Below are 25,180 nucleotides of genomic sequence, written 5' to 3'. Positions count from 1 at the left end.
CACTATGCTTTTCTGTTTGTTTGTTTGTTTGTTTGTTTGTTTATTTTTGAAAGACTGGAAGTTCTGTGTGAGTGCTGTAGACCTTTTTTTCGTTTGTAGGGATGAGTCCCAGAGGCCATAGAAATGCATAAATGTCATATCTGTACATGTAAACTAAGTGACCCAAATGGTCTTTTCTTCCCTCCTTTGTAGGACATCCCAAGCAAAGGCCAACCACCCCAAAGAATGGATTCTCCCCCAAACCAGGAGAGGGGCGAGACACAGAAAAGCAGTTTATTCAGAAACTGAAGGAAAAGTGTGATGAGCAGTCCCGGCAATTAATCAATATCCAAGATGAGCTTAAAAGGGCCAGCTGTGGCTTTGATGTCTTTGCTGTAACAACACAGTACTTTTTCAGGCAGGTAAGTGCAATGGGTGCTTCTCACCATTGAAAAGATTCCTTGCCTTTACACCTGTCACTTCCCAAATTTATTCCACAGTCACTGAAGATTTGTTCTTGGGACCAAAGCATGTAATTTCTTTGCAATGATTATTATGAGAAGGGAATTCAAATTTCATAGAATTATAGAAAGGAAAACTGCAATGACAAAGGAAATCTGGCACCTCTGTTAAGTCACCAAGCTTGGGGATTGGGTGGCCAAAGAAATTGTGTGTGAAGTGTAGATGTCATCCAATCTGGTAAGTTGAATAATTTGATGCCATATATTTGAAAAAAAAGGTGTAGGAGCTTGGAAAAGGAAGTATGTTGAATGAAGTATTTGTTACAAGCAAAGGCTTTTGGGAGTAAAGGAGATCCAGAAACTTAGAAGCCCCAGTCTCTGATTGCTAGAGCTGGAATGGGAAGTGTAACTGAGATATTAATGCTTGTGAGCAACCAAAGCTGTTAGATGAAGGAAGCAATTTGATTTCCCTCAATAATTATCTACTCTTCCTATTTACCATGAGTTGGGCAGGGTGTCCCTGTCACAGGGTTGCCAGTTCCTGAAGATGTTAGGATAATATTATCTCAGCATGCAGAAGATTACACGCAGCAGGTATAGAGAACATAAAGAAAGTGTTGCTGGTAATTAGAGAACCTTATTTATTCACTCAAGTCAAAATGAATACATTTTAAGACAACTAAAATAACCATGAAACACTTGAAGGTATTGCTTGTTTCAAAAGCTGTTTAGTGATCTAGGAAATGTAGCTGGGCTCTGAGGTCCAGACCTGGGTCACACCATGCCCATCTATTTTATAACATCCCAGGTTAAGCTGGTTTCCTGGCTACCTTGTAAAACAGGCAGACAATCCCCAGCAGTAGGACCCAAGGCTTGGATAACACCCTTGATGGCCTGTTTGCCTGCTTTTGGAAAAGACAAGAATAAATTTTCTGTGTTAAATGGGAGAAAGAAAAGCAAGGAAACAAAACCTAAATTGAGTCTTAAAAATTCTGAAATACTTTATTTAGTTTTCAGGGTTTTTATATTAGTGGGAGAGGCTACCTTTGAATAAATAGCAGTTCATTCTCTTCCCCAAGTCAGAGCTGATCTTGCCAGGGAGAATTCACTGAAGTGAAAAAACAAGTTCTTAAAATGTCCTAAATATTTTAAATACCTTCCCAGGAGATCTTCCCCCTCTATTTTTCTTTAGACCTGACATTTCTGTATTTCAGGGCTTGTTAGGTATTTCTAAACATTTTTGGATGGGTTTAGGTTTTTGTTGCAGTTTTTTGTTTTTTTTTTTTTTCTTTTTGAGTTTTTTTTGTTGGGTTTTTTTTTTAGCTTGGTGGTGTTTTGTTGGGGTTTTTTGTTGTTGTTGTTGCTGTTTTGTTTGTGGTTTTTTTTTGAGCTGGCTGTGCAGTATCCTTTAAATCAGAGGGAAATAAAAAAGGGCAGAGCATTGTCAGCTCAGCTTTGTCTGTGCACTGTCCACTGGGGAGAGATTTTTCATCACATTCACAATTTGCTGAAGGAGCTCTCATATCTCCTTCATCTCCTCTGGATATGTTTTAAATGAGAACAGCTGCTGCAACTGAGCTTTGAGATGACTGTTCTGCTGGTGGTGCATGTTGGATCTGTCCTGAAAATGCCTCCTAAATTGAACAGCTCAGGTGTCTTTATTTAATAGCATCTTCTCCAAGTCTGGCCAAGCATAGCTGCACCTCATGTTCCCAGCTCCTCTGTGTTTCTCAGGCCAGCTGGGGGATTGCAGTAATGCTCCTCTGAGTGCCTGGAGGTGAAAAATAATACACCTGTAGAATTTAGGCGCCTGCAGGTTTGGGCAGGATTAGATGAAGATTTGTTCCAGACCCATGCAGATGTGGTACCTCCTTTAGGAGTATGGTTGCTTCAGGCTCCATTTTTAGTGCATGCAGGCAGGTAAGCACTGCATGAAGACTATTTAAAGCACCAAAGACCTGAATTTCTGCTTGAGTTACTCGCCTGTCTCATCTGAGACTTCCAGGGAGCACTAAGGCTGCTGCACTCTTAAATTCAATGCTTAAGCTGAGAGCCTACATGCAGTGGGACAATCTGGGACTACTCAAGCAGTTGTGTAACTGGGCAGTCATTTGTCTTGCAACATAGACACAGGCTTACAAGTTTTTCAGTATCATTTGAAAATACAATCTGTAGGCATTTTCTGAGGTGGCATTATTGTCTGAAAGCCTGAACAAAATTGAATTGGCTGTCTTTGAGTTAGGGCAGCATGGGAAAAAATAAACCAACATTTCACATTATAAAAATAATAACAGTTGGGTGTATCCGTTTCTGAGAACCCTGGAGGCAAAATGGTTGAGGTCTGAGTGGAACTGCAGTTTGGCAAAGGAAAAACATTAATTCAAGAAAAAGGTGTAGCCTTATTCCTGAGAAGTTTGGGGTTGACTTGTCCAGATAGCAGTTCCACTCTTGTTTAGCAGAGGGCCCAATCCTATTTTGATACCAGGGATCCTCTTTTAGGCCAACAATCCTTTGTGTCCAATGTCTTTATCTCCTTACATCACAGCAAAATAATGTTCAAAACATAGATTTTTCTCAGATTCGGACCTAAATTCTGTTGTAAAATGTGCTCCTAGGCAGTGAGGACAGGACTGAGTCTTAAAAAGAGCCCAAGGACCAGTGTAGGTGGTAAGTAGGTGCAAGAAAGCCCATGCCTGTGCCTCTCTTGTCTTGCTTACACTGTTTCTCTTCTCTTTCCAAAGCTGAGGAAAACACCAATGCAAGCGGTCCAACAAACATGTTTAGCTGTGTAGAGAGAGAGTGTTGTATGTAATAAAGAGTGTTGGACCACAACAGCAGTTTCTTTGAGTGCTTTAAGATGACATGACCATTTTCTTATAATTTTTTGGATTTGTTTTCTGACTGTTTCAGACCACTGCTGAATGGTATCCTGGAATCATGTCTCTTCTTCTTTTGAAAATGCTCTTAATTGGCAAGATTCTTTTAATTGGCATCTAGAAGTGCACAACCTGTAGCAGTATTTAATGCAGACCCATTAAATGCCACTTAAAACAATTTTCTGTCCTTGGGAAAAGCCTAGGCAATTGAAGCAGGTGATAACTGAGGCAGTAGACATGAAAAATATTAAAGCAGTGATTCTGACATAAGCATGAGAATAATGATTGCAGTGCCTCTGCAGAGCATGGATTTTAATTATTATTTAATTAGCAGATGTATCAGCTTAAGACCCTCGTATATGCACATGACTCTTGTTGACTTTTGGAGCTACTTCAAACTGATTCTGAAGAGGAGCAGATTAAATGTGTCCTTAAGGTTGTCAGGTGTTCCTCTTGCCCATAAAGCCCTTGTGCTGCGCTGGCATTGCAGAGTGAGCAACTGAGTGATGGGAGCTGGAGTGATACCAGGAAGACTTTTTAGAGCAAATATTTCCAGAGCCCTGGTCTGGATCACTCCTGGCCTGCTCTGGCTTGTTAACCCAGTGACAGTGGCAGTCCTGGCCCAGTTTCAGCCCTGTTCAGAGCAGTGCCCGGCAGGGATCTCTCTTGGAAGTGGTAACAGTGCCATCTAAAGGGGAGTAACCCAAAGTGACAAATCCGGGAGAGAAAAGCTTTCTGGACAGAAAAAGGGAGGGGAAAAAAAATCTTTTTTTATACCTCTAGTACACCACAGAAGTGTTTGTGTTGGAAACTGGGCTAATGGCTCTCACAATCCAGAAAGGCAGAAAGTGCAGTCCCAGGTCTGCCTCTGAAATTTCAGAGGAGGGCTCTAGAGCTCCAGTGCATGTGAGGGGAAGGGATCCTTTCTGGGCTGCAGACCTCAAGGGTGGGAGCAGGTGAGGGACAGGGTTATGCTGGGGTGGTCTGTCCCGTACTCTGTTTGGGCCTGGAGGAGTTTCCAGACCTGCAGCACAGCCTCTTGGTATGGTTTTCATCAGGGAGAAACTCCTCAGGACAGGTGTGGGAAATGGATCTACAAATCCATTTCCCACAGACAGGTCCCAGTACTAGTGCAGCTGGATCAGCTGGGAATGGAGGAACCACAGAGATATCCTGAACAGGAGTTGTGACAGCACTGTAGTATTTGGTGACATCCCAGAATTTTGTGTCTACCAGGACTGGGAAAGGCATGTCACCAGTAACCAGAGAGTGTGTGTCTGCCCATCTAATCATGGCTATATTGTTTATATTATGTACATATATAATACATGTATTCCAGAAAAGTAAGCACACACAGGAATGTCCTGCAAAATCCAGGATGGGCGAGGAAAATCTTTTCCCTCATATGAATAATGAATAGGAGTGTGCTGGTGTGTCTTTTTGAGAGGAATGTCCCTGTCCCATGAATGGACAATATGCCACCCAGTGTCATGTAACATCCTTGGCCAGATGCTAATGACCACTTGTGCTAGAGGCAAAATTGGTCATGCTATTTTTAAGTCACTTGGCACTTCCCACCACTGCCTCCAAAACATTAACATTTCAAGGGATTATCTCAGCTGAAAATGGTTTATTTTCACAAATGTCTCAGAGAATTAAGTTCAAGAGAAATATATCTATTGTTCGTGCCTGCTGCTGGCAGAGTGGTAAGAAGCCAGCACTCATCAGAAAGACTGACCTTCTGGATTTCAGGGGTAATGCTTTCCCAACATTTTCAAAATATGTTTGAATTTGGCCCAAGAATAGTCCTCAGAAAAGTGCCATTCCTCCCTCCTCACTATTACAGTTAGGCTGTGTCCTGCACTGAGCAAGTTCATTCTTTTCATTGCTCATGAGGAAGACCAGAGCAGTCAGAGCAGCTTAATATTTTCATTCTGTATCCTGAAAAAAAATACACTTTAGTCTCTTCAAACACTGACAGTTTAGGGTTATGTATCAAAACCATTGTATTGCAGGGAAAACAAAACACTTTGTTTACTTGGGAGGAAAAAAATAGAAAGAAGCTCTGTCATCATTTAGATCTTCCTGAACTGATTTTTAAGGAAAAATGAACAAAATTTGGTATGTGGGGCTATTAGTTATGGTAAAACAGAGCAGTAAGAGTCCAGAGGTGCACTCCTTTACTTGCAAACATTACAATGAAAGCTCTGTAGATGCAATGGGACCTGCAGGCCACTTACACATGGTCAGTCTACCCAAGGAATGGATTGGGGTTTGTGAAATTAAGGAAATCACCTTCTGCAGGCCCCCTGCTTATTTTTTGTGTGTGCTAAAAGTCAGACAGTGAGTAGGTAAGGTGCTATTGGGAAAGAAACCTTAAAGCAGCTGAGTATCTCTCCCCTCCTCATGCTTTGGGTACCTGGATCTTACACTGCTTCCAGACAGCATGGCCAGCTCTGCTTCAGGCCCTGCAAAACAGAAGGAAAAAGGTGTAAGGAACCTTGTGGCTTCTCCATGTGTCCTCAGTAACCTTCTTAGAGACACTGCTGTGACAAAATTGCAAATTTTAGTTTTGGAAGGTGGAAGAATATGCTTCCTAGGGAAGCATTGGTTTAGTTACATGGCCTTGTTTTGGAAAAAAACCCAAAAAACCTAAATAAATTAGATTATGTTTGTATCCTTGGCTGGAGACACACAAAAGGAGACACTTGGCTAGTTACACATAAATATTTTAAATTTTGAGATAAAAAATAAATAGTACCAGGCATTCTAATGCTCCCCTTGAAGAGTTTTAAATGGCCATTAAAAATTAAAGGCCTCTTTATTTACATGTTGTCCTTGAAAAGAAATATTTTTAGGATGTGTGCCAAGCATCAGGTGAAAGTGGATTTTCTCCTTTTGTTTCTATTATCGATCTCTGTGTAAGCAACTAACTTTGACAGCCTTGATTTTATACTGCATTCAGAGGAAAAAAACACATAAGTGTTGGAAGTGGTTCTTGGGATGTTGGCAGCCTCCAAGCTGGGTATATGTGTGGGCTTGAGGGATTTGGCAACACATTGGAAGTGGTGTGAAAAGCAGTGATGAGTAGTAGGGTCCAGTGCTATTGTGTCCTCTCCTCATGCAGAGCACAGGGAAAACCCAAATCACAGTGTTTTCATGCTGTTCTTTAGGCTCAGCAAAGGAGTAGATGGAAATGTGTGCCTTTTTTGAATTCCATGCATTTTAAATTCCTCTCTTACCGCCAAGAGGCAATATCCTTAGATCAATCATTGTTTGCTTTTTGGTGTTTTGCTTTTTGGAGGTTTTTTCCTTTAATTGATTAATTGATTACTCCCCAAAGGCATTCTACCAAGATTTCTAATACGAATGTAACAGAACAAAGGCTTTACAATTCAGTGTAGATCAATAGGTGCAAGGTTCATATATGAAAGTATTAATCACACCAGAAACTGAACAATTATTCTGTTTCCATGTGGGAACAAAAATATTTACCAAAGGAAAATGTATAGATACCTTTCAGGAAGCGAACAAGGAAACTATAACTCTCATTAGCAGTGGGGTGGACAAGACCTGGCCTGTCCAGGTCAGAGGGATCCCATCCTCTCTTTGGGAGTCAAAAGCAGAGACTCCCTTCAGAAGCAAACTTTTGTTTTACACACATATTTGTGTGCATGGAGTATTTATAACAAGACCAAATGTCACTCTTTAAAGTTGCTGTTAAGGGGGAGGCCATTCCTCAGCTCACAGATAATCTTCAGAAGTCATTTCAAAATGAAATTTTTGAACAGAAGTCTAAGGAATGTTGGAATCAGCCTAGAGAGAGGTCAAATACTGAGTTCCCCTCCCAGAAGAAGCAGTGACCACTGAGTAACTTGACACATATTTTCATGCTGGTGGTTACTCTTCAGTAACCTGTCCCTCTGGCAGATCCAAGTCCTTCTTTCCTATGTGACCAACCTCAGGCATCACCTAATCCCTCATTCCTTGGCTGAAGCCTCACCTGGCGATGCCATCGCAGCATCCCAGGAGCTCTCCTGCCCTCAGATGGCCTTCCCTACCTTTTCCCTGCTTGGGTTTTCACACCTCTGGCAGCAGTGCTTTTGTTTGGTGGTTTTACATCCCCCTCAGGTCAGAGTGGCACAACTCCATTAATACAGGCATGTCCAGTAATGACCTATATAGGCATTATAGTAATATTGGCAACAATGATCAGTGCAAGAGAAATTCAGCTTCTTCAAGTGATCTTAATACTTCTGCAGTTTAAAAAAGGGAACAATTTATTATCCATAATAAAGGTCTGGCAATGCTAAAGTCCATCAAACCAACTATGTGCCAGCTTTTTAATTGCAGGAATATTTGGGGTTTAGCCATCACAAAATGTAAAGGCTAGCCTCACTTAAAAAATCAATTTTTTATCTTCTTATTTACCAGTGGAATACAATCTGTTTAAGTTAACATTAGCTTGTGTTTAATCAAATTACACAGAACAAAGATCAAAAAAGATGATGGGATTGAACTGGGTTTGCTGAAAACAGAAAGAACTTGGCTGACTTAATGTATTCCTCTTTGTTAATATTTGAGTTCTATATAGAATTCCTAATAGAAATGAAGACATTAAAGTTTTTGTTATTCCACAATTATCTCAATGTGTGCCAGACATTTTGAAGACAACACAAAGATGATGTCCAGTCCTGGAGCATTTTGCATCTAAATAGGCAAAACCCTGATGAAAACTGGTGTGTCAAAGTGACTGAGACTGAAGATTACCATATATTTAGTTTCTTAGGGGATTTATTTGGGAAGATAGGCAGGTGTTTGTGTGTGGATACACACACCTGCATGGATGCACACACCATGCTGTGTGTTCTGCTTTCAGGTACCCTCTGGGAAGAGGATCTGTGTTTGCAGTGGCTGTACAGGGGATAGGGCTAGAGCAAGAGGGTCTGGGATCACCAACAGGGTCACAGTGGTAGGCACCACTGGATGAGGACTGGACAGTGGGATGTCCTGCCAGTGAAATAGTGAGGGCAGCCAAGAAATGAACGCAAACCCACATACAGCAGGAGGTACAGAGGCAGCAATGGTTGTGTGTATGCAGCTCTGTGAGCTGTAAAAGAGAGCCCAGCAAGCAGTTTCCCTTCTGCAGACAGGGATACTCCCACTGTTCATGTTTGTTTACACCAAACGGGTGTGATGAATATTTTACATCCCACACAGGTTTGTCCCATCTGCCCTTGTTGGTGTTTCCCGTGGTGCAGCGAGCGCGTGGCTCCAGGCAGCTGCAGCAATGAGCAGCAGGACGTGTCCTCAGCAGCACTGCTGCGCTCATGGCTGCTTCTGAGGCAAGCAGCCTCCACAGCTATTCTTATTACCACACTCCCATTTCATCTGTGGGGGAAAATTAGCTGTATTTCTTCCTTGTTTTGTTTTGTTGGTTTTTTTTAAATTGCTTAGTACACTACAATCAATGAATAGACCCAGAGCGATGCTTCTCCTCCGGGGATGGATTGAGTGTGTGCACATGGATTGTACCAGAAGCCCTGCCACCTTTGGTATGCTGGCTGGGGAGTACTGGGGTTCCCCACCATTCACCCAAGAGGTGCCTGAACTTGGACATAATTTGAGGCTGGAGCTGCCTTTATACCCCTGAGCTTTGGTATCCCAGGCACTTGGCTGCATGCTGCAGGAGGACCCTTTTGGTCCCACGACTCTTCAGTTCTGCGCAGGGTCTTTTAGAGAGTAGAGAAAGCTGTTCTCCCCCTTCTTCTGGAATATTGCATCACCTGGCACATGGGACATTCTTCTTGTGCCTGACATAGGCACCTTGCTCAGGCTGGACCTTAGCCTGGGGGTTTGGTCTGACCAAAAGAGAGTTAAGTAGTGATCCCTTCAGCAGCTGAAGTTGGCTGCCTTTCTGGAAATGCTTTTTGAAGCTTCTTGGAAAAAGTTGTGTAATGCTGAGCTGCCTGCTTTAAGCTGCCTCACACTTAGCAGCCAGGCAGGAGGTAAGCACCAAGGCAGGGCTCTGATAGGCAAAGCTCCCCAGCCCTCTGGAGAGGCAATGACAACCCGCAGATAACAGACCTGCTAGGGAAAGATATGCTTGATAGGTGCAAGTGTCTGCAGAGTTACTCTGCCCTGGAAGTAGAAGGAAAATGTTTAGGAGGGACTGGATGTTGTCCAGATATCTCTGCATTTCCAGTAGGATCCATGTTGCAGAAGAAAAAGGTTTTGGGATTTCTTTCTGCTCTGACTGCAAAAAACAGAGATCAGCTTCCGATTTGGTACAAGTTTACGCATATTTGGTCTGATTTTTTTGCTTTCACCTCTTGCTAACTGGTATTTTAAAAACAAACACAATGCAAAGGAGCATAACACACTCAAAGCAATGGTTAAATACATGAAAAGGATTAATTTAGAAATAAACAGGGAAGAGCTGGGTATAATACCATATATTTATATAGGTGCCATAATGCTTGAACTTCTTTCTCATAGTCTTAGAATATCTTCTGTTTCATGTAAAACTCAATTTCACCAATCTTTAGTTAAAATGCAGTACTAGAAGTTACTGAGTATTAGACACACTTAAAAAATGTTCTGTCTTCTTTCCCCTGCCCCAAAGGCATTTTTAAATGTCATTTGTAGAAACACTTCAGATTATTTACTGTGCTCCCTCCCCACTGCATACTCCTAAGCTAGAACACTCTGCTGATGTAAGTCCCTGTCTCTCCAAAATGACAGTTGCAGTCCCGGGGGGTGACAGTGTAAATATCACAATTCCTCCTATGTAGATCCATCAGCAGATGCATTCTGAGCTGACGCACAAGAGGGACGTTGCAGCAGTGCAGTGGAACTTTCCCTGTTGATCAAGATTCCTGGCAGATATGAGGTTGTTCCAGTGCAAAACAAGGCTTGAAAATACAGATATCCATGACAACTATTTCACCTTACTTGTGGCAAGAGTGTGGGCCACATCTGCAAAAACCTCTCATATAGACATGCTGACAGAAATACAGCACTTCCTTTATAAGTTCTGATTTGATCTTCAATTCATTTGATCTTCGGTTTCCAAGTACAATTTCATATCCCCTTTGCAGTCCATGTGGATTGTGGTTGCAGATTTTAGCAGCTGGAGAGCCACATATTTGATAAGTAGAGTGCAAGCTGCCTGCACTTTTGAGCATGTAAAACCAACACGCTCACATTCCCACCACACTGGTTTTGAGTGATGGATGCAGCAAAGCCAGGCTGAAACCAGCTCTGCCTGGAACTGTGGTTTGGCCATCAGCTGGAAGGGAGTAGCCCCCAGGAGTAATTAGAGTTTCTGGTGTCAGCACAAATCAATGTGAGCTCCTACTGTGAACATGTGTTAAGAAAAGCTGTCAAGATCTTTGGGTGAGTGAGCAGAGATGCAGCCAGCAGAAGTGAGGCAGTGACAACACCTGCATGTTCAGCACTGGGGGGACTGATACTGAATATATGACATTTAGCACTGCTGCTCACACATCTGCAGAAGACAATGAAAAAATGGGGAGGAAAAAGAGACAAGTAATAAGCAGCTCTGAGGTCTGGAAAAATCCCTTTTTGTGAGAGACAGCAGAGAACTGTTGATTTGTTTGCAAAAAAGGGCAAAGTGGCTTGAGTGCAGAGCAGAATAATTCTCATAAGGAGGTACTGCTGTGTACCAGAAAGCACTTTCCCCCACTCAGGGGAAAGTTTAGCAGAAACCTCTGCTAAACTTTTGCAGAAGTTTTGCAGCTTCAACACATGAGGGAAGCACAGACTTTTACGACTAGAGATAATCAGTTATTAGAAGAAACCACTGTGAGAAGAGAAAGCAAATCCATGCCTTCATGTCAGCAGTTTGCCAATGTATGCCTTTATAGAGGGGATGTTTTCATCAAATGTAGTTATAGAACAGCAACTATGTAAAACATCAAGTACTGTGATAAAAAAAAAAAGAAAATTCACCATATTTGATTCAACCATCCCTTTATCATTCGTCCTTAAAATCTACTAAATTCTGTAGGTGGCAAAAATATTGTGACATTTAATATTTGGTGGTGCAATACATGTTAGAGGGGAGATGCCTATTTTAAAGTTGGAAGCCTTTTTCAGATAGATGTTAAGATGAATTTTCCATGTAGAACAGCTTTTCATCACACTCTTTAATGCAGGGTTACTTGCTCCTTCTTCTGAATTTTCAATAATTCAGAAGCAATAATCATGGCTTGATGCAGGATCTAGATTAGACAGACCATGACTCAAAGATATATATAAATGGTAATTATTGTGTTCCTAGGATATTTTTGCTATCAAGTGGAATGTATATCTCCTTGATACTCCTCACAGCCATCCAAGAGTATGTATCTGCACCTTTGGATCATATACCCAACACACAACCTGTCTCTTGCTTAACCCCCCTTTCAGGTCTGAGCTGTCTGGTTCCAGAAATGAACCCTAAAAGGCTCCAGCTGCAATCCTCCTGAAATTCTCTGGCCTTCCTCTCACCCCTGAGAACTAATTCACATGCCGCTTCCTACAATCACTTCTCACACATCATAACTTCAGAAGGTGGTGGTGTGGTTATTATCATGATTTGAGAACTGTTTATTATTTATCATTTATCATTTATTATTTATTATTTCTTCAAACCAGCTCCAGCTACAGAGGAGTTAGTATAAATGATGCATCTAAAAATTATAAATATAATATAAATGATGCATAATATAAATGTAATATAAAATAATATAAGTGATGCATTTCTAAAAATCATCTGAGCTATGTTTTCTTTGTACAAAAACCTCCTAAGCCCACAACTGATCGTTTGAATTCTCATTAATAGTGTTAAGTGCTGTTCCTCTCAGCAGAGCACTGAGAATCTTTCCAATAGGAGAAACTTGGTCCATGTAAATCTGCTGGAATATTTTGCCACTGACATTGCTGTCACAGAATGTCAGCACTTGTGCCTTGCTCTGCTTGGCCTCAAAGTACAGCAGCTTGAAGCTGTCATTGGCTTTGGCCCAGAGTAACTTGGGAGTGGAAGAGAGATTACCTGTTTGTTGGGAGAAGGGAACATTTCTCTGCAAAGTTGATTTAAGAAAATGGCCATCTGCTTGCAGCTACTCAGAAGTCTGGAATTTAGATATAGCCTTGCAGGGGATGTATTCCTGGGAAGAGAGTAGGTGAGGAGTTCAGTGAAAGCATGCATTTTTCCTTGTGATCTTGGTGCATAAATGATATTTCATATGAGAAAACATGAACTCCCTGAGAGCGAGAGCTAGTTCATTTGGAATGCTTACTTTGTTCTGTTCCAGACATCAAGAACTAGAAAACATAGTAATAAAGCATTGTTCTCTCATGAATTTTAATCCATGGCCTTGCAAACTACTGACACTAAAATAAATGTGAGGCTACACTAGCAGAAATAACAAAACTCTGAAGGAATTCTGTTTAGATCCTCACATTCTTTTTATATGAGAGCTGAATTAAAAAAGGAGTCATCTGGCTGGGCTCTCTCACTTGACAAACAGAGGGCATGTAGTCCGTGTTAATTTGTTAAATTCTAGAGTAAACATTCTATTCATCCAAATATGCAATAGCATAATTGTATAGTTAAAAAAACACTTGCTTCCATATAAGTTGCCTGAGGATCATTAAAGCCTCATGGTACTGAGTAATGCATAAAATGTGAAACCTCACTGTAAATCCAAGGGAAATTGCCATTCTGGGGCCATTTGGCATGACTTTCAGCTCTAGCTGAGTCATCTCACTGAAACTCATTACTGACTGCTCATGGCTTCAGAAATCCCCAAATCACTGTTACATTTTCTAAATTATTTTTTTTTTAAGTTAGGCAAGAACAAAAATAAACAACCCCAACCTGGAAAATAATGAACATGTGTGTATGTCTGAAGACCAATGTGGAGAACTGTGCTGCTGATGAGAGAGCTGTGTCAGAGAAAACTTGTCATGTACCTCCAACAAGGAAAGTGAAGTGTGATAGTGAATGTATTTGCTTTTCTTATTTCCACTGTAGTTTTCAGTCTGACAAAGTTAGGGTTCAGGATTCCTGTGACAGGATTCTCCTCCTGGCTAACAGCAGGGTGTGGGTTCCATTCCTTGTCCTGGGGAAGTTGGCTCTGTGCTAGCAAAGTTCACTCTCCCCACATTCACCACTTTATCCCTGCTTTAGCTTTAAGCCCCATCTGATTCAGTGCCCAAACACTTGAGGGACTGTAAGGAAGGAAGCTGGGACAAAACAAGTGACCAGGAGAGGGGAAGATTAAAACACTTCCTTTGACAGCAGCACTCATCTTCATTGGTTTCAAGCACTCACAAAAATACAATATGACTGGCAATTTCAATAAGTGAAATTGGAAAGAGAATTTAGGAGTAGTTGAGGCTGTTTTCAAATTAGACTGCTTGCAGAACTGAAGAATTAACAATACTGACAATAAATCAATTTCAGTCTTTGAGTCCAATGTTTGGCTTATTGAAAAATAGATTCTGTTTCCCTACTTGTCGGCAACTTTGTCAGTATACTCAGCTTCTCTCTTGCAGATATCAAAATTCTGACAAAGTCCACCTTCACATTCTGTCACACAAACTGCAACAGTGTTTGAAGAGACCACATGCAGAGAAATAGGCTGTGATAATCGCATAGAGTGTGCTGGATGTCCCTTCTCCTTGCCTTGCTCTCCCACCTTTAGCATGCCACCCAATGATTTTCTGAGCCTCCTGTTCAAAATGCATTGCTGGAATAGCATTGCCCTGTTCTGCCTCTGCACTGCCTTAGACAAAAATCCTGTCCCCAGTGAATGCCACCAACCAGAGCCCTCCTCATGCTGTCCTTTGGCCGTGCTTCATGTCGGCGTCACGGTCGCCTCCCGCTGCTGACTGCAGAGAATGCCAGGAGGCGGCACTGCCGATAGCCCGATTATCCATCACTCTCCAGAGCTGAGGCATTTCAGACATCGCAGTGTCTCGGTTATGCACCAGCTCCTCTGCATCTGGCTGTCACGTCTCTCCTCATTCCTGCAGTCTCCTGTTCCTCGTCTCCCTTCACCGCTGCATGTCCCTTTGTCCTCTGAAATGCCACCTGCAGTACAATCTTTCCTTTCTCCTTAGTCTCACCTCTTTTTTGAATCTGTTCTTTTGTTGCTTTATCAGGTGAAGAAGTTTTTGAACTTTTGGTATGCCTCACCTCAACCTTCTCTCCCAGTAATCTCTCTCTGTATCCCCATGGTGCTGTCTTCAGTCTCCTTGGTCCTCACCACTAACCACTGCCTCCTTCAGCTTTCTCCTTGCTTCTTTTCTTTATTTCCATAAGGACTGGATATCAACGTATTCCTAGAGCTGGCAGTCTTCTTGCAAAAAAATTTGCATCCCTTCACATTTCCTGTACTGTCTTTTGCTGCTGGTGCCCTCAGAGTGTTATCTATTCGAATTAAATTAAATATTTGTTTGACATACTTCGCATGCTATGCCCCTCAGCAAGCCTTTCCAGCATTTCATAAAAGGATGAATAATATGCAGTTCCCTTGAGGATTCTGCTGCTCTGGGACACGCATAGCCCTACATTAATACCTTTATCTCCCAGAGCTTTACCAAGACTTCAGTTCTGTTTTTCCTTCTCCACGCATCTCCATCTTCACATTTTGCCACATCTTTGCACTGTGAAAATCCAGGGAAAGGACTATATCTCTCCCAGGAAGGTTAGCCAGCCTCCATAAAATAGGGAAACATCAGTTACTAATGATTACGAATTAAAATCTTCTTATATATGTTAGAATATACGTATAGAACCCTGATGATTTATTGTTTATTCTCTACAGAGTAGAGTGTATGCACTGAAACATAAAGACCATTATGGAGCTAAAGAGAATAATGTGCCCCATTTGGGGACCATAGTAAATTATAAAATATGGCTAATTTATGCCTACCTCTCCCAATTTAGTTCAGATAGATGTAAAATATTGGAATTGCTTGGGCAGTAAATAGGAATTGTATTATGTGAATCATGGAGAAAAGCATTGATTCTGTCATTGCTGCCCCTGATGCCTCTTATACCATTAGAATAGGTTGTTTATAGACTAAGCCACTCCTCTGGGACATTTGGGAGCATGTAGGTATCCTCCTTGGCCTTTAATTACCGAGGAGCCTTACCCTGTCAAGTGCTAAGTACATTGTGTTTCCACTGAAGTCAATAAATATTGTAAAACATACCCTGTTAAGCCTCTTGTTTTGGGCAATTACTTTTATGTTTTAAAATCTAATTTTATCCGACTTCTTTCCTCTTATATCTGTTGCTAATCCTACACATAAGGAACACCTTTCTTTGTGGAACTTACCTGTATTTTCTCTTCCAGTAATGAAACAAAACCACAGCTTTTATGAAGAATGTTTTTTTAACTAACAGTGCAGGTTTTCCCAGCCCACGTTGATCTCTGTCTTATCCACAGACTTGTGCATTCTGCCTTGGAGGGAAATGTGAGCCAGATCTGTTGGGACAGAGCTCCATGCAAAGCAGTTTGCAGAGGCACATTCACATTCTGGGTGTGGACCATCAGCAAAATCCATAGCAATATATTGGTGACAGTGCACAGACAAGCAGTATTGCATGGAAAGGGAAGGCTAGAAAAGTTCATTCTGGGTCATCAAATCCAGACCTTCCCTGTTGCCAAACCCTATAACTTCTTCCCTAAAATGATAGATTTTCAGCTTGAAAGTAATTCTGTTTTCCTCTGATTCTACCAGACACCTGTTTAAGAATCTCTTGTGATTTAGGTATGCCCAAGTTCACACCTTTTTATCCTTACGTAAATACATTTGTTGACCTTGCAGTACTTCTGCCTCTCTCAGTGTTCTCCCTATATTTATAGAAAGCTGTAATTTTCCAACTTTGCTGTTGTTTTCATAGAAGAAACAGATGTGTATTTACATGGCACCCCTCCAGTGGTGTGGGTTATATATTCCCTGCCTCAGAACTGCTATCTCCCAAACACAGGGAACCAGAACTGTGTGAGGTTTCAGGTGAGATCTCTCTGTGGCCTTTCTTGAAGCATTTAAACTTCCCTCCTAGTGTTTCCTAAAGCCTAAGCCTTGTTTTATTCTGATCTGTACAGTAGACATCATTCTTATTCATCCCATGACTGGATAAGCAACACAGGTTTTTGCTGTCATTTCCAGCTGATGAGTTTCCATCTTCTACTTGAATTTCCTGTTATTTGTCCCTGTGATTGGGACCGTGGACTGCTCAATATTCTATATTTCTTACCATGAACACCCCTATAGCCCTAAATAGCATACAGCTTGACAAGCCTGGTGTTTTAACTCACCCCTTGATGGACAGTGCATCCCAGCATCGCATTAGCATTCACTAATATTTCACCAGGGTCAAAAGTGAGCTATGCAACTTGTCCCCAAGATTGATTTTTTTGAACAGCTCTATTAATTATCTCCACTCAGCCCAATAGTTCCATTTAGTGCAACTCCTTGTCCTTTTCCCCCAAAGGCCTCCTCCCCACTTAACACTTCTCCAGAAACTCCCAATCTTCCCCAGCCTGATGATCAATGTTGTGGTCGGCACCATGTGGTCACTTGGTCCCCAATAGGTGGGAGTTACATATTACCCTTTTCTAAAAATATCAGCTATTTTCGTGTACAGAGGCAGCAGTCTGCACTGGTGTGGATCTATCTGCCTTTGGTGCTCTGTTGTGCCTAACAAGGTATTTTTAAAATATTATTCCTCTCAGTATGTGATCCAAGTGTCACACACCTCTGAAGTCAGGCAGACGTCTCTAGCAGCTTAAAATTAAGAATCAATAATTTAAAACTTTGTTTTGATCCTGCTGTTTAAAGTGCCAGTTCTCATAGAATTTGGATGCAGGGGCTGCCCTCTCCTCAGATGTGCCTGCTTTGCTGAGCATTTTGTTCCTGTCTCAGTTATGTTCATTTCCCTTTCTATATCCTTAATTTCTGAGACATTGCTGCCTTAACGTGTGTGCTTAGAGTCCTCCTACCTGTCAGCACAGAGACCCCTCCTAAATTCTATCTTCATCCTCCTCATTTCTGGATTTGACTGAGGAACTGCTCTTTAAAATAGTTTCTATTTTCCATTTGCCTTCTTAACTTTGGTCTTTTCTCACTTTAATGCTACACACCTTGACCTGAAAGACAAGGTTGAATTCAAACTGAGTTTAGTCTCACTTTCTCCAAAAGGATCTAAGCTGACCAAAGAGCCCAGCAGCTTTCCCAAGCACATCCTTATCCCTTATCAATCCTCAATCAGCCTGTGAGACCTCAATTCACCTTTTCCAGAAGACAACAGATAATTTCTGCTTAATTTAAGTTTTACTTCCAGTTTAGTGCTTAAGTGGTACTAAAGTCATGTATGGACCTTGCTAGCTAACCTTTACCTTGGATTTTTTGCAAGCAGCAAATCCCCCATTTTTAATAAAGCAGTTGAAGACCATGAATTCTTCATTTTAAAAGCATAACAAAAGGAATAATGACCAGGTTTTGTTTTCCCTGCCTGACAGTCAGGCATGAATCTAAATACTGTAGTTCTAACAGCCAACGCAGAGAAATGGCCATGGTAATTTGTCTGCAAGTAGTTATGTAGGTTTTTTCTATGGCAGATAAAAAGTTTCCAGTCGGGATTTGGGCTGTAAAAGATCCAAATTACAGATTTCAGGTTGTGTGGCAAGAAAAAGAAGCTCCTACAGTGAGGATGAAATGATTTCACCATACAAGGAAGTATTTTTGTACCTCTACTCTGCAGCTGTTCAGTAGCCAACCAAATTAATGTTCAGATGCTGTAAAGAAAGTTAGGTCTTGAACACAAATGTTAAAGGGCATATTTGGAGTGCAATTTTAAGTTTGGTTTGATGTTTTGGTTTTTTGTTTATTTTTTGATAGGTAGGGTTTCTGTCTTGTTGCCTTTGTCTCTTTGTTAGTTTTTAATTAGCTGACTGTGATATTCTAAAACTTTAGTTGAAGTCCTGGTAGGACTGAGGAAGAGTGAGAGAAAGAACAAGAAGTTGACACAAACCTAAGTTACCTGAAAATGTATATGTAATTCAACACAGTTTTGTTTCACATTCTTGTTGGCTCATACTATTTTTAAAATGACTTTGTGCATCACCAGTCACAGTTGAACAAATATTTAAACAAAAACACCTGTCCAGAGAAGCACAGACTTGAGCATCTTTCCCACCAGAAGGCAGAGCTGCTCAGCAGTGTGGGCAATGTCACTTTTCTGCATGTGTGGTAGTGATTTGGCTTTCAGGAAAATAGTGGGTTTTAGGTTTAAAGAGTGGATGCAGCACAAATACCACCTTAGGTGTGAGTCATTGAACTCTTTTGCCTTTTCCCAGCATTGTCTTTAATGTAAATTTTTAGAGGAAAATATGTCATGCCAAAGGCAACAGCCCAGGAGAAATGAGTGTGCTGCAGCTCCATGTCCTGAGTCTGGCTAAGAAAATGTGTGCAAACTGATACAGACGGGACATACACAGCACACCCGTGTGTATAGGCAGCTTAACGTTAGGTGATGTAAATACATGTATGCATGGCCAGCCCTTGAGAATTACCGAAGTCTCTGAGTACGTTGCAGAGATCTTTTTTTTTCCATTACAAGGAGTCACCGAGGTCCAGCGGGTGTTGATCGTCCTCACGATTTAAACAAACAACTTCAGGGAAAGTCCTTTCGGGGCGATTAGAGCGTCTCGGGAGGCTGGGGGACACCCGGCAGCGGGGGGACACCCCACGGCCCGCGGACGAGCCGGCGGCCGCTGCCGCAGCGTGGAGAGAGCCGCCGGCAGGCAGCGCCCGGCCCCGCCGAGCCGCGCACAGCCGCGCAGGGCCGCGCACAGCCGCGCAGGACCGCGCACAGCCGCGCACAGCCGCGCACGGCCGCGCAGGACGGCGGGGCGGCCGGGAGGGGCCCAGTGCGGCAGAACCGGGAGTGGATTTGGGAGCGCCGCGGGACAGCAGCCGGGACACGCTCAGCTCAAAGGCGCCGTCCGAGGATGCGCAGGACGGGGACCGCGCTCACCAGCGGCCGTGGATGCGGCACGGAGAAGAGAAGGCAGCGGCAGCCCGGCTGAGAGCGCAGCGCAGTCTCGGGTGTCAGCGCCTTTGGGGCTGTCGCTGCGAAGTTTCCAGCCCCGTCCCGGCAGCCGCCCGCCCCGGCGCTTCCCTGCGATGGCGCTGCCGGACGTGCCCCGCTGTGGGCAAGCCTTTGCCAGCCGGAGAAACCTTTTTCGGGAGAGGCCGGATCCGGCGGGCCACGGCGGTGCGGCGGCAGGGCGGGCAGCGGGCAGCGCTTGCCGGGGGCGAACCCGCCGGGCTGCGCAGCCCCCGCCCCGCGACCCCGGCCCCGGCATCCCGCGGCATCCCGGGAGGCAGCAGGGTGACAAGTCCCCTTGGCCGGTGTCGGGACGTGACATCCCTTTGTGACAGTGTCGCCGCCCGGGGCTCATCCTCCGGCTCCGGGCCAGGCTGGCGGCAGTCCGGCGGGTGTCGGTCCGGCGGGTGGCTGTCCTGCCACCATGGGCAAATGCTGCTCCACGTGTTTCCCCCCCTCTCTGTGCGAGGACGAGACGGTACTTTTGCCTCTTTTTTAAAGTCCTTTAGGGAAAGGGAAGGACGGTAGCGGCGATAGAGCCCGTGCTGCTGCTGCTGCTGCTTCTCGCTGGGGTCGGTGCGGATGCGCTTCCCGGGTGGCGCAGAGGGGAGCGATGCTCGGCTTGTTTGCAGTGTGCTGATCTCCCCTTCACCAGGGACAGGTCTAAGTGTCGCTTTCTCGTGCACTGCAGTGCCTTACATAAGTTTATCCTGCAGTCTAAATGGAAGGGTTGGATGCTCGTGAAACGAGGAGGGACTGCTGGCATCTTCTGCAGCAGCAGTCAGATTGACGTTTTGCTCTGCTTTTCTTACATTTTTAATAGCCGTGTGGAGTACAAGTTATAAAGGAAACTTGCAGAGAGTTTTAAAGTCCGAAGAGACATTATTCAGCCTCTAGCTGTCTTAAAGTTTTGCATCTCCAACAGAGGAATGATCCTCCAGTCTAGGAGAAGTGAAACAAGACAGAACTACCTGTTTTCTTATGTTTGTGTGAATCTAAATCAAACGCATTCCTAGGCACCAAAATGGATCATGTAAGAAATGTCAGTGCAGAAGTATGTAGAGAGCTACTGGCAACAGGAAAATAGCGTGTGCAAGAGAAGTTGTGGGACACTCTGAACACATAGTTTTTTTCCCATTATTCTTCTGAAAATTTGCCTGGGTTTTATGTATAGAAGAGTGAGAAAATTAATATATGCATTTAATTTTCTTAATAGAAAATATCTTGGCAGAAAGACATGTTTGTGCAGTGTATTCTGGTGGAGTTTGGCTTTATGGTATATTCATATAACTCTGTTAAATTAAAAACTGATAGTGTCTCCCATTTACCTAATAATAGTTCAAATGTAGCTTGAGATATGCTACTAACCAGGTTAAGAAAAAATATGTGGGTTAATATAAAGCTTGGCAAAATGCAGTCATTGTGGAATATTTAAGTGCTTGTAAACTTTAACCAAACTTTAACCTAAAGGATGTTATGAAGAAGGATTACCTGACAGCCAGCATGATTTAACAGCAGTGTTAAAACACCTCTTTTCAAAGGAAGACTGTAGATAATTTTGAATATCAGCCGCAGTGGGATTCAGTTATTGCTTCTACAAGTGTCATCTGAAATATTTATTGGTACAAGAGAATTCCCAATGTATATGATCCTCTTTCCAATTATAATATAATACCTTGCCACAGGGAAGTCTGAATACAGCACAACAGTGACTAAGCACTGTTTGAAGGTCAGGGATTTTTTTTTTTTAGTATTTTGAAAGCTTCTGCATAGAAGACAGCTGTTCTGGAGGAGCAGTTTTAATAAAAAGTGCCACAGGGCATCTGTTTGCAGAGAGATTTTAGGAGATACCATGGAGAACTGAGAAGTGTTTGTACAGTGGAGACACTGTACATGCATTTGGATCGTAGAATATAAGCAAACATGCTAAGTTGGCAGGGTGGAGAGTCATGTCAGTTTGGGAAGGTAACTCCAGGCTCCCATGTTTGCTTCCTAGCTGCTGCTGACTTCCATGTGGGTCTGAGCAATTTTCTGGTGTTCTTTGCCTGATCTGACCCATTTTCATTTCTATTATGGATCTACTATTACTTACCTATGTTAAAAAGTACCTGGAGGTTTACTTAATTTGTATTTCTAATTCATTAGTACCTCTCAGTTAGGTTGTAGCTCTCAGAGGAGAGATACTCTAAGACAAACCTCAAATCTGCCTCCCCATGCCTCAATTACTCCTGGTCCAAGGTAAAATCTTGACTTATCTCCCTGAGGATGTTCCTTGAGAATGTCTATCTGTCATCTGAAGCTCCATGGAACTAAAGCAGTCTTTCATAGAACCACAGAATTACAGAATAATTTGGGTTGGAAGGAACCTTTAAAGCTCATCTAGTCCGAGACCCCTGCAATGAGCAGGAACATCTTCAATGAGATCAGGTTGCTCAGTGCCCCATTCAGCCTCTGCCCACAAGCTTTCATCGCTACTTCCTTTGTTAATCTGTTTGGGCAACGCCAGCATCTTGCCCATCCTCGGGTCCATATTATGACTTCTCCTACCAAGTTATTTTTCTAGGTCCTTGCATGCAGTTATATCTAAATTCAGCTGATTTTTTTCCTGAACTACAATGCTAGGTTTGGCCACTGCTATTTAATTTGTACAAATTCCTGTTTTCTTCCTACACCTCTGCCTACCTGCCTGACTACCTGCCTTGTTTTCTGGAGCTGTTGCACCAATGTAAGTCATGCCTCAGTCCATCTTCAGCGCATTTTGGGTTGAACAGAGAACTCACATGTGCCATTTTTGGTGTGTGTTTCATTTGCTGAAATGCTGTCCAACATCAAGCCTTTCACAGGAGAAATATTGGGAGATGTGTATGCTTACAGAGCTGATGATTGGAAAAAGCTTTGATGCTGTGTCTTCTATTCAACAGACAGTAAGGCAAACATATCATTCTACCTGCTTTATTCTACTTTTCTTTCTGTCTGAAGAGATGGGACATATTCCTGGCACAAGACTTAATCATTATGTTGCAGAGTTCAGGAATGAGGAAGAAGTTTTTCTTCATCTCCATCATGAGTGTAATCTTATTTTATGAAAATTACTTCACTACCAGAGTAATTTCTTGGGATGTAGCCAACAGAAGACTTTGTCATCGTTTTTCTAAAAAGCAATGCGCTCCATCATCCATTAAAAGTACATGACAAGTAAATGCGACATTCTAATTTGTGCAAAACACACTGTTTTGGTTTCACATTTTTGGGCATAAAAAAAAAGGAATTCCAGATCACATCAAAGCAATATTTTTTCTTCCTTGCCATTTAACTGCTGCACTGGAAATGGTGGATATTCATACAGTCTCCTTACACAGCCTCTGATCTTTTCACCTACTGAAAACAGGTGTGTACACTCGATGATGAACCTTATTAAACCTAAGTTAGATTTGGCCCTTGGATGTTTGCCTGCAATGGCTCAACTCCAAGTGGTGACCTAGTAGAGAATCCCTGCAAAGCTTCTTTGATATGCTGAGCCTTAGTGGACACAAAACTCCTGGGAGGGCACCTCAACTCTTTGCTCTACTGCTGGTTATCCTGTTTTCTCTTTCAAATACTTTTTTGAGATAATTAACGAAGACTTATTAACCCAATGGGACATCTTCTTGTCTTGGTTTCTTATCCATTTGTTTTGGGGAAGTTTTCCTTGTGTGCTTGTGAATTTTTTGAATTGCATTGATGTTTTGACAGTGGATGTATAGGAATCTCAGCACTGAACGTGGTAGCTTTACATTCCAAAGTCAGATCCAGATTTGCCTTATGGTAATGTTTGGTTTCCTCAGCGCTGGCATTCCCAGTTCCCTGGCTACACTGGCAGTGGAGTGCTGGTTATCTGCAGAGCCACACCGATGATAACAAGCAGGGGCTCTTTTGTTTTGCACTGCTTTGTGGTGTTTACAGTGTCACAGGAACATGTGCAGGCCAAACCTATCGTGTCACACTGACAAAGCAGGTTGCAGTTACAGAAGGTGTCAGGGATTTGTGAGTTCACTGCACATCCAGGAAACCGTGAGGCTGACTTGATGATCAGCCAGAACTGCACCTCACTTCTCTTCCACAAGAGGAAGAAAAGGACTCGTGCTCTTGCTCTCCAGAAGAGCCCTCTGAGAAAGAGGGACTACTTGAGGCCTTGGCACTGAGGGCAACCCTTGCACATCTGATCTCCCAGGAAATACGAGTATGAAGTCCCAAAGAGCAGACAGGAAGCTCTGACCAAAATAAAACAGTGCAAGAAGTATTGGCAGAGCAGTAAAATGACAGCAAAGGCACCTGAGCTCTGCTGATCTGGCTGCTGGAGGAAGCCCCAGGGGCTGCTCTGCTCTGGAAACCACAGCCCCAGCGTGGTGGGAGGCAGACATGACCCCCACTGCCCTGGTGGGTTGGTGTGTATGCTGGAGCTGGAGTTATGGAATAGTATTTTTAAGCTGGCATCATGGCAGTTCTCCACATTTTTGGGGAGGATCCCACCACCAAGTGTCCTCATGGGTAGTAAAAACCTTATCAAAGATAAAAGATAATGTAAAATGTGGAGCCTGTAACATTTCTTATGGGGAATCAAAATTTTAAATGCTTTTTTTCCCAAAAAAGGAGGGGGTTTACTTGCTTTTAACAATCCCACTGAGTTCTGCTCATCTGTAGGTGCAGGCTATGATTTGTGCAGAGCTCCCTTGCTTTGAATGGCTTTTGTTTCAAAGAATGAGAGCTGGTAATTTGAGTGGGTGCTTCCCATCTGCAAGTCCTGCATCCAGTACATCCCTGAGCACATGCCTTCAAGGGCACCAGGCCTGGCAGTCTGTCAGGAACACTTCTGAAAATTACTCCAGTGAGCTAATCAGACCATATGGGCAGATACAATGGTATTCTCCAAAAGGGGAACCCTTACTCCTGTAAGGCTGCTGGTTTGGAAATCTATGTGAAGGAATCTGGTTTTTTAATATATCAGGCTGTATTTATCTGGACTTTTTTTTTTCATAACTTTTTGACTAATTAGGAAAAAGAAATCCATAAGAATCCATATAATTTTATTCTATTCTGAGTCTAATGCAGTTGGGGAGGACTGGACACTGCAGTCCTGGCTCACAGCCCCCTGTGCATTACTCAGCAGAGTATGGAGCCAGGAGGAGTCACTGGAGGAGCCAGGCCTTGCATTCCTGGCTTCTTCCCATAACTGAATGAAAGATGCCCACATCATCTGGGTCTCCTCAAGCCTTCAAGGCTCTCAAATCAGTTCAGTTTATCACTCCATTTACAGCAAACTTTCTGGAAAGGGTGTCATTTAGACCTGGTGGGAACCATCCCAAAAGGGCAGTATGTAAAGGATTGATTCAAATTCCAGATTCTGTTATTCTGGTATTACCAGAAATGAAGTTGTGTTACTTCTCTTAGCAGAGTTAAAAGTTAGGTGCAGGAAAAATACACAGAAACATTAGGTTCTGATTTTTTTTCCACTTTCATTTCTGTAATATAGAACTGACTTGCTATCTTATCTGCTATGTATTCTGCAGCCAAACTAATCCTGTCTGTGCCCTAGATTTTTATTAGCCTTGCTTGCTTAATACAGAAAGATTTGGTTTTTAGGACTCCTTTTAATTCAATTTACTACTGTACTGCTTTTTCTCTTGAATATGGTTTTTCTGTAGTGTCCTTTAAGGATTCTTGACCTTTTCTAACCCGGGACATATTTATAG

General features: G+C 42.7%; 1 protein-coding gene across 13 annotated transcripts in view; it reads left to right on the top strand.

The window, feature by feature from the left end:
• The window catches only part of MTUS2 (microtubule associated scaffold protein 2), a 265,387-nt gene that overhangs the window by 215,489 nt on the left and 24,718 nt on the right, over positions 1-25,180 (top strand). For all 13 annotated transcript variants that reach the window (XM_064409103.1, XM_064409104.1, XM_064409111.1 and 10 more), the window contains one exon: positions 193-401. In XM_064409103.1, the coding sequence (XP_064265173.1) occupies positions 193-401 (209 nt within the window). The remainder of the gene's footprint in view (positions 1-192; positions 402-25,180) is intronic.

This window comes from Passer domesticus, chromosome 2 (genome assembly GCF_036417665.1).
Source record: "Passer domesticus isolate bPasDom1 chromosome 2, bPasDom1.hap1, whole genome shotgun sequence".
Lineage (NCBI taxonomy): Eukaryota > Metazoa > Chordata > Aves > Passeriformes > Passeridae > Passer > Passer domesticus.
The sequence above is the reverse complement of the archived record's forward strand: the minus strand, read 5'-3'. Positions and strand labels throughout refer to the sequence as shown.